The sequence below is a fragment of the Notolepis coatsorum genome (genome assembly GCF_963971535.1).
Source record: "Notolepis coatsorum genome assembly, chromosome: 4".
NCBI lineage: Eukaryota > Metazoa > Chordata > Actinopteri > Aulopiformes > Paralepididae > Notolepis > Notolepis coatsorum.
This window is the reverse complement of record NC_140168.1, coordinates 184,800,262-184,811,171: the sequence shown is the minus strand read 5'-3', so window position 1 is coordinate 184,811,171 and position 10,910 is coordinate 184,800,262. Positions and strand designations below refer to the sequence as shown.

Below are 10,910 nucleotides of genomic sequence, written 5' to 3'. Positions count from 1 at the left end.
TGTCACTTTTGTGTTGATTGAATATTTCATGCAGTGTAATGCAGGTCACCGTACTAAACTTCTAAAATACATCTGTATTGAAACACTTTGTTTTTACCCTTTTTCTTATCATTGTGTAAACAGGTAAAAAAAACTAGGTTGTTATGTTTGTTTTAAGTGTATCATTGACCCTCAGCCAATAAACAAAAAATTCAGAATTCAATAGGATTATGTGATATCATGTTTTTACATTTACCATAGTTTCAGCTAAATATCCTGCAACATGCTTTCAGGTGACAATGATATAACTGCATATTGTCTACAGTATATACAAAGATTTTGTAATACACTGTTTAGAACTATAGTGTTTGCAAATATTATGTCTGATTTACTTGTGTGTAACACATTAGAGATGCAATTCATGCATGAAAGATGCTATACCTTTTACCAAGTAGTCATTTGAGATCATAGATCCCTTTTTTAGCTAGACCTGGCTCCAAATGAGAGCAACAACAAAGACCTAAAAATACACAGAACGCAGCCTGAGACATACAAAAAGGCAAAGTGGGCCCTGGGGTTACATTTGAGGTGGAGCAAACTATATTGAATGGTTTCATTCTTTAAATACCCTTAATTAGAATTTTTTAATCATATATGGTATTGAGGGCCTGCATATTCAAAGTTCTTTTTTAAAAGTCCTTTACAGACATAGCTAACAGAGAAGGCCTTTTCCCCCAAACTCTGTGTTATTTTCTGGATACTGTGACATATAAATAGTGTTTGATCTGATGTTGTGGTTTGAACCATGCTAAAAAGGGTAGTTGACCTATAAATGCATTATAAATGTAGGCCTAGCATTGAAACAGTCTAAGGACATTCATGCTTTGAAGTGCTCTATATCCAGAAATAAGACTTAATTTATTAATTTAAGACATATGAAATACCCTATTGAAACATTTAAAACAGCTTGGACAGACACACACATACAAGTTATCACTCTTTTTGTTGTTTTGTATCACAAACACGGGTGTATTTGCAATCTGGTATGTCCTAAATGTATGGATGTAGCAGTACTGTCTATCTGTATGTCATGTATGTCATATAGGCCCTGATTAATTGAAAATGGGGACTCTGATGTAAACAAGACAAAAGTCTTTCTCTGATCTGTAACCTCTTAACCTTGTCAAAGACTCTAATATAGGGTACATTTATATCTTAATACATTGTATTTGTTTTACGAAATAAGAAATAAGAGATAATAACTGCAGTTATCTCTAATGTATGGTCTGCACCGTTTCCCAAACTGTCAAATAGTTGGTATTACAACATTTACATTTAGTCATTTAGCTGACGCTTTTATCCAAATTATAATTATAATACAACTCTGTCAGCTGTGTAACAATATTCATCAAAGTGTTGCGTGTTACAGTGCAGGTTAGTTTATTAGGACAATGCTTGACTGTAAGGTTAGTTTGGCATTGGTCAGATTATGTTACAGCGACCCCATCCATTGTGTGAACAAAAAATATGCTATGACTATAATGTTGTACACTAACTTTCATGTTACAAAAATATAAACCATTTGTATTTGAATGATGCCTGTAAATATGTCAGAGTTTTACTCTAAGTCTGCATGTCCCCTAATCTTCACGCCACCATGGGGTCTTTTAACACCTAAGAGGGCCCCAATACACACCCCTCACACACACACACACAGACCCTCACAGACAGATATTTTCTATACATTATATTTTCAGCACAACTCTAAACTATCACATATAACTTTTATAATTAATGTGAATAATAATACAAAACACTGTAATGCAACCTTTTTAAAAGAATCTATTTTAAATAAAACGCTTCACCGAAACCTAATTACTACGACAGCTAGGGGTGTTTGTAATCAGCCCCTCACCCTTGTGTATATAACTTAAACACAGCCCTGTCGCCCGTTGACAATACAGCATGCTGTAACAGGTTTCTATGATACTTTTGTTTATCTACTCATATATTTTCCGAACACATTTGTCTAAACACACTCTTCCATGGGGCATTCTCCATGAAACTAAAATATAGGCATATTACATTTGTAATTTTCTTAAAAAAAAACAATCCTCCACACACACACACACACACACATACACACACACACATACACACACACATACATACATACATACATACATACATACATACATACATACATACATACATACATACATACATACATACATACATACATACATACATACATACATACATACATACATACATACATACATACATACATACATACATACATACATACATACATACATACATACATACATACATACATACATACTTAGTCTGGTTACAAGTTATCACTCTTTTTCAAACAACATCAGCCTATTATTCACTTTACATTGTATTTTTCTTTTATTTACACATTTGCTTAAACACAAGTGACATTCTCTATGAAACTAAAATATAGACACATTAAATTTTTCTTAAAAATAATCACACACACACACACACGCACGCACACACCTTGGGGGCCGTGAGTTTTTCTACAGAAAGGGGGGCATGTACATGGTCATAAATCTATTGTCCTGTGACTGAAACTGCATACCCCTGAAAAAGAGGAAGTCTTACTTAGTCATAAATACTCACCAAGAATCTGACAGGAGCTGCATACCCCTGAAAAAAAAGGGGTTGTCTTCTAAAGTCATAAATCTCACCAAGAATCTGACAGGAGCTGCATAATTCGTTATCCTCATACTCCTCCTTCTATGACAGCGAAGGGGGGTGTCATAGCGTTGGAGGATTGTCATTTCAGAACCAGTCTACTGAGAAACAATCTAGTGTTTCTGAATGTGACAGAGAGGGAGAGATATTTAGGCCATGGTTAGACTAGTGTATTTGTGGCGTTTTTTTATACGTTTTTGAATACGTTTCATGTCCCTATTACACAAAAATGCAACAGCGTGTAGTCTGCATGAGCCGTTGTTGCGAAAACGCCCATGCGCAGTAGATACCATCTGCGTGCCCTTCCGGTGACAGAGAGCTGTCCCAAACCAAATAGCTGCAGCTACTATGTGTTGTCAAGTTATTGTTATAAGGACCCCAGTCCAAGCTACAACAGTCTGCATTCCCTTAACAATTGTTTGTATTGAGCCATATTGTATTGTACCCATATGCAATATGTTAAAGAAAGTTTACATCCATTCATTCTGCTAGCATTACCGATTGGCACTGCCACTGGATAACATGAGCTAGTGTTAGCTATCAAACCCTGTTAGCTCAAAGCTCCTCTTTCAACTTAACAAGCATTAAACAAAATGGCCCAGTCATCTATTCACCTTTGTTTAATACACACAGCGTTGTCTCTAATGTTATCTAACCACTGATAGCTCCCGATATCATCAGTTTGGTGCTGGCTAAGTAGCGTGAGCTAACGTTAGCTTCTAGCCACAATGCTATACTGTTATAATGGCAAATTCCATTGATGTTAGCATGCAGCTAACAATGCTACCGATCGTTTTTTAGACTAAACTATCCGCTCTTGGTGGTCACTTGTGTTGATGTTAGTTTTGTTTCATCAACAAATGACAGGCAGAACACACAGTGAATGTATCCGTTTTGTTTATTGCACTTTTATTAGGCTTTGCTGAAAAAGAATTGCTGCATTGGGTAACTAGGCAAAAGATGGTGGCCGCCTTGTTGACATTTGCTTTGCAGGCACATTCAAGTTCTGATTGGTTGAAATTGCCTTCATGTTTGCCACCTACTGCCACCTACTGCTTTGGCAGTGTACTACATCAGTGTGCTCGGGTGACAAAAACGGAAAAAAAACGAAAGTGTGACTCGAGGCGCACAACGTCGCGGCGAAACGCATATGACAACAATATGAAGATGAAACGAAAGGTGTAACCGCACCCTCAGTCTACTGAGAGGGAGACAGAAACAGCAGGGGAGATGCATGCCACTTTGGCCTTTTCTGCTTAAACAAACACATCCATGCATGCCACTTGGAAGAAACCATTCTCCAAGAATCCATTTTCTGAAATATTCTTAAATCCTCTACACACACACACACACACACACATACACATTATATTTGTCTTAATTCCCCCCCCCACACACACACACACACACACACACTTATTCTGAAACTTTATTCTGAACATAGACACTTATTCTGAAACTTTATTCTGAAACTTTTATTTCTGACACAAAAAAAAATATTATTTTGAAAAAAAAAGAAGAAGAATGTCTGATATTACACCAACGCGACAGGTGTTGGATAGCACAGATCGAATAAGCACTTTGATGTGGGCCCTGCATCGCTATGGAGCCTGAACCAGGGTATATGACTGCTCAGATACTGAACCGGCGGACATCTTTAATGTGCGCTGGATTTTACAATAATTTTGGCATTCTATGTTTTGAATACGACCGCACTGCAAAAGAAGTTGTATTCTACCGGGCGAATAGATTAAGAACTGGGCTAAGAAGTGGGATCGACAATAAGCAGATAATTGTAACAGAGGAAGAGTTCTGGAGAATGCAAAGAAAATGTATAGAGTACCTTGTGAAAAGGGACCGGGATCTTACGAGAGGAGCTAGAGTTGTTATGGTAACTCGTCATAAAAGTACCCCCAATCTTCATTACTATGCGACGATCTCTATACCACATCCTTCAATGCCTTACGAGACTGCTGCTTTAAACATCTCTACGAGGACCTTTGATGCAGACAAGGAACATTTTGTTTTCAAAGTTTCTGTCACTGACTGGCTATATTGTCTCCAGAAATGTGCTAACACCATTCGCAAGGCCTGTGAAGACGAGGGTACGGCTAACAGAAGGGACTCTATTAGAAAAACCCTCCACTTTCCAATCGAAATAGCTACTCTTAGTCAGTGATGCCACTAACGCGTTACTAAGTAACGCGTTATTGTAATCTGATTACTTTTCCCCGAAAATAGTAATCTAACGCGTTAATCTTTACAAGCCAGTAATCTGATTGCAGTTACTTGTCCAAGTGGCTGTGCGTTACTATTTCGTTACTATCTCATCATAATGCAGGCGGAATGCAGTATTTTCTTTCGTTTTCGACAGTCAAAAAATACGTTTGGAGCTGTATTTCCTTGTATTGGGGGAGTGACGTCACAGCACGTAACCTCACGTGTTGTTCCATGCTGGTGGGCGGTGGCTGTTATTGTTATTATCAGGATAGCGAGCTAGCAGGGAGACGCTGCGCGCGGCTCAGAGGAGCCTTCCCTCGCGCGGCACAGAGGAGCCACTGGTCTACTTCACGTTTGTGTCAGCTAACGCGCGGCTCAGAGGAGCCTTCCCTTGCGCGGCACAGAGGAGCCACTGGTCTACTTCACGTTTGTGTCAGCTAACGCGCGGCTCAGAGGAGCCTTCCCTCGCGCGGCACAGAGGAGCCTTCCCTCGCGCGGCACAGAGGAGCCTTCCCTCGCGCGGCACAGAGGAGCCCCTCAATGTTAAGCCGGGTGAAAAAAAACATTCACTATGCGCGCGGAGGAAACAAAATAATGTCTACCGCATCTGTAATCACAGCACGACCAAACGGATAGAGTGCAGGTATGTTCCACCTTTGAGTTAAACATCTTTTGCATTGCACTATTCATGAACATGGAACACCATACTGCAGTATGTAGGTTGTCAGTAGCCCACAATAATAATAATAATAATAATAATAATAATAATAATAATAATAATAATAATAATAATAATAATAATAATAATAATAATAATAATAATAATAATAATAATAATAATAATAATAATAATAATAATAATAATAATAATAATAATAATAATAATAATAATAATAATAATAATAATAATAATAATAATAATAATAATAATAATAATAATAATAATAATAATAATAATAATAATAATAATAATAATAATAATAATAATAATAATAATAATAATAATAATAATAATAATAATAATAATAATAATAATAATAATAATAATAATAATAATAATAATAATAATAATAATAATAATAATAATAATAATAATAATAATAATAATAATAATAATAATAATAATAATAATAGCATAGGAGGAGCAGTACCGTTTAATAGGCTGTTTTTTAAGATCATGAGCTTCAGATACTGGATAGGTATTTAAACATAAAGAACATTTTCTTGAAGTATAACACTCCAACCCATCAAGTGCTCCTGTGGAATGGCTTTTTAGTCTGGGAGGGTTGGTGCTCACGCCTAGAAGGAACAGACTTTCTGACAAGAGGTTTGAGAAGATTCTGTTACTGAGATATAATCACTGGTTTACTCACCCCTCTCCCCTGTTTCACTAGGAACATTAGAACCATATCTGAATAGGGCAGGCCTCAAAGGTAGGGTACATATCAGCCTACATGTGGTGTTATTGACCATTTATATTTTGTGAAATCTATAGATCTATAGATAGGCCTACCTGCCCTATTAGTACATTTTACTCAAACTGAGTACATTTTACTCAATTTTCTTTTGTCATTCTTATGTTGTGGCAGCAGCAGGGACGACGACTTCGTAACCTAGTTACTTTCAAAGTAACTAAGTTACTCTGATAATCAAGTAATCAGTAAAGTAACTTGGATTACTTTTTAAAGGAGTAATCAGTAATCAGTAATCAGATTACTTTTACAAGTAATCTGTGGCATCACTGCTCTTAGGACCCTAGTGGCCGAAGCTGAGAAATCAGGGGATCTGGAATGTGATTGCGACTGTAGGGGGGCGAGGGAGGTGGCGTATTCATGTGAATGCCTCAATCCATCCTTTTAAAAGAGGGTCAGTCGTCAGTCTAGATGTAGAGAGCAAGCATGGCAAGAGTAAACATGGCTTTTTATGTGAGACACATGGAAGATCCCTCAAACTTTGCAGTGAGGAGGAGCCTATTATTTTCTACAAATTTGTCCAATCTAGAAACACTGGTTAACAATATATTTCCAGGGGCTGCATGATAGTATCCGCTTTCCTACTCAACTAATTGGTAAAAACTTGATTATTTTGTATTGACGGCACAGATTTGCATAGGCTACTTACATAGAAACATGTGATCACTCTAGGGATAGTGTTATTGTGATATTTGACCCTCAAAACATGGGTCTAGACACCTCATTTGTTCAGTTATCTGCAATATTGGCTGAGATATTATGAAACTGATCTTTTTGTGATTTTTTAATAATCACGTCCTTAATTTGCATATAAATGATACATGGGACACTGACAGATTTTTAACATAGCCTATCATTGTCTACACATTGTTTCCAATCTAGAAACACCAGTTAACAATATATTTCCAGGGGGTGCATGATAGTATCTGCTTTCCTACGCAACTAATTAGTAAAAATGTGATTATTTTGTATTGACGGCACAGATTTGCATAGGCAAATTACATAGAAACATGTGATCACTCTAGGGATAGTGTTATTGTGATTTTGACCCTCAAAACATGGGTCTAGACACCTCATTTGTTCAGTTATCTGCAATATTGGCTGAGAATCATGAAACATTTTTTTTTGCGATTTTTGGATAATTGCGTCCTTAATTTGAATAGAAATGATACATGGGACACTCTGACAACTTGTTAACATAGCCTATAATTTGTCTCACCTTTTTTCCATTCTAGAAAGTCTGGTTAGAAGTATATTTCCGGGGGGTGCATGATACCCCCCTCTATCTTTGGAGGAATCGGACCAAACTTTTGGGTACGTAGATCAAAGATGTTCACGTGTCCCGTCGCCTTTGTCTTCTAGGGATGGCTTCAGGGGGAGGGGTGGGGGTACCTCCACCGTAGGATAGCGCCATCGCTGCTGGTGCTGATCACGGTGCGGTTGTTGGTGCAGATCTTGACACTGGTGATGCTGCCACTGTGGCCCAAGCCTACGTGGGTCACTGTTCCGCCTGAGTAGTTCCACACCTTCACCAGCTTGTCATCTCCACCGGTGACAAAGTGGTCCCCGTCCTGTGAGATGTGCATGCCGTTGATGGCCCCAGACAGGGAGCCTTCCAGTTCTCTGATGGCTGAACAGTCAAACACTTCCCAGTAGCCAATCTTTCTGTCAGAGCCGCTGGTGATGATCTGGTACTCCTCGGGGTGGTAACAAACACACCTGAACAATGTGTTAGACAACACCATCTGACTCCTCACATTATGCACCAGGTCCCAGATGATGCAGGCTCCGTCAGTGCTGGCAGTGACACACTCCTTGTCGTTGTTCTTGATCTTGATGCAATTGATGGTGGCTTTGTGCTCCTTCATGATCGCCAGCAGCTGACGATCCTCTTGCAGTCTCTGGTGCCAGCGATGGCGGTCACACCCATGTTGTGTGCGTTGTTGATGACCAGCATGACCCGGCCGCTCTCCGGGGCGAACATGCAGATCTTACCGTCGTTCCAGGCACTGATGATGCTCCATCCATCGAGCATGAAGTCCAGGGCGTTGCAGGTCATGTTTGGAACGGTGATACGCAGCACCTCCTTGGACCGGTGCCACACCCTGATGTCATTCTGGGAGCAAGTACCAAACAGCTCAGACAAACCAAAGGGGATGGCAAACACGTCCCTGACGGCGCTGTTTTGGCTGCTAGCCACAAGCTCAGAGTTCAGGTCCCCATAGTCGATGAGGTAGATCTGTGAGGCCTCCGTCCCGGCAAAGAACTGCTGTCCCTCTCCTATCATAGCAATGGAGGTCACCCCTCCCTCCAGCTGGGCACACGTCTGATTGTCTTAAAGGTGGCTGCAGAGCAGAGAGAGAAGAGGCCGTCCTGGGAGCCCACCAGGATGTCCCCAGACTTCACCACCTTCAGGATGCTCACACCCTGGCTGAATTTCTTTTTAACGGGACCACAGACGTTAAGGAGCCCCGTCTTCAGGTTGAACTTCATGATGTCTCCACTAGTCGTACCACAGAAGAAGAACTGATCGTCCTCTGGAATCTCGATACACTTGACAACGCATTTCAACATGCCTGTCTGACAGTCGGTGGGTCTGATCTTCCTGTTGGGGAGGTCCAACTCCCAAACTCGCAATGTGCCATTTCCAGCAGAGATAAAGATGTTGTCGTTGGTGTTGGAGTACTGTATGGTAAGGCAGTCACCAGAACGTTGCGGGGAGGCAGGGCTTCCACATATTGCCACTTTGGTCTCGATGTTCCACACCACGATACTGCAGTCATCCTGAACCCCCAGGGACAACAGGTACTTGTCGTTGGGAGAGAAGGACAGTGCTTCCACCTTGGCCTTGTGCAGCTCCAGCCGGGCATAGATTGCACGCTTGACATAGTCCCAGATTATTATATCAGCCTTGAAGCCCATGTGGGTGACCTGTCCAGAAGCAACATAATATCCACTTTTGGACACTGAGACACAGGACACATTGTTATCGTGGCCATGCAGGAACTCCTGCTTGCCATCATTAATTGTCTTCAGGATGACGGTGCACCCAAGAGCATAAATCAGATGGTTTCCGTCTGGATGGACGCTCAGGCCAGAATAGACATGCCCATTGAATCCAATGACAGCCTCCAACTCAAGTTGTGGAATGTCTTGAATATCATCTGCCATCATTTCTTTAAATCCTTTACCCACTACAAATAGTTATTTTTAATAGAAATGCAAACTTAACAGCCAAGTTCACGAGCTAGTTAACGTTAACTGGGTTGCTCCTCATGCTCCTTATAACTCGGCTAGAATGTTTGATTATGACATCATACTGTGATATCACTACGGAACATGTTTGAGGTCCATTTGAATAATATAAATACTATGTATGGTAAGGCTGTCCCCGAAGCCTGTTTTTGGGATTCAAACTTCGTCAGGGTTCTTCAAACGGACGTTCGAACCTTCGTTTTTAATTACAAATTTTAAATAAAAATGAATCTTTTTTATAAATTTTATTTAAAAAAATTTATTATAGCAAAACAGCTTTTTCAAACAGCCTGTAATGCATTTTGGAAACGGGAGATGGGCTCATGGTGTAATGGGCCACCTGGCCTGAGAAACATAAGGAGGAAAGAAAAAGTAAGGACTTACTTCTGGTCATTATTTGGGTAGAACACACATATTTTGAATGCTTTCGGCAGACTTCAAATTAGCCATTTTAATCTAGATTAATCTAGATTATCTCCAGGATTGCAGATAGATTAATCTAGATAAAAAAAAATTATCTATGCACACCTCTAATATATATTTATTTTTTGTATCCACTTTTTCTCCCCATTTTCTATTTTTCTCCCATCCCAATTTCATATTTCCAATTCTTCCCTCCCCTGTCTTGAACGTTGCTAGACTATCCTCACTGGTCGGCTGTAGTGAGGATAGAGGCCTTGCATCACGTGTCCCCTCTGGTACACGAGGAGGCAGCCTGTCACATCTTTTCACCGCAGCAGCTCGAGCTCTCAGTGGCGAGGAGTAACACGTGGGAGTCTCACGCTGCCCCCGATGCTTCCTGTTTCCGCCGCACCGGCGTCGCCCAACCGACCTGTGGGAGTCACTGTCCACAACGTCCAATCCCCACCCACCGGCTTTCCCACCCTCTAACACTGCCAATTGTGTTAGTATGACGGCAGGCCAGGCCGGTAGCAACGCCGAGGGCTGGGCTCGATACCAGCATCTCCTGCGTTGGTGGCGAGTGCCTTGCCCACTGCGCCACTCAGCCGCCACCACTAATATATTTGTATTTGTATTTTTATGTGGCAGAAAGGCAGCATATTTTCTTTGCTGTGGGGAATATCAGCGTGACGGGAGTTTAAAGATTTATGAGCCGTACGCAGAGAGGTTCTGCGCTTCCTTCGAGTGTATATGTGCACCTCTAGTGCCGGTGTGTGTGTAGTAGTGTGTGCAAAAAGGTATCTTTACCCTTCCACCCTTCTCTCTCCCTTCCCCTCCCCTCTCTATCTCTCCCCC

The 10,910-nt window shown here is 40.5% G+C and overlaps 1 protein-coding gene across 1 annotated transcript; it reads right to left on the bottom strand.

Moving 5' to 3' along the window:
- Positions 1–7,768: 7,768 nt before the first annotated feature.
- Positions 7,769–9,569, bottom strand: LOC311226968 (cilia- and flagella-associated protein 52-like; the record flags this gene model as incomplete). Its single annotated transcript, XM_084312441.1, is given in 3 exon segments — positions 7,769–8,268; positions 8,271–8,715; positions 8,718–9,569. Coding segments are annotated over 3 exon segments (1,797 nt in total).
- Positions 9,570–10,910: the final 1,341 nt, after the last annotated feature.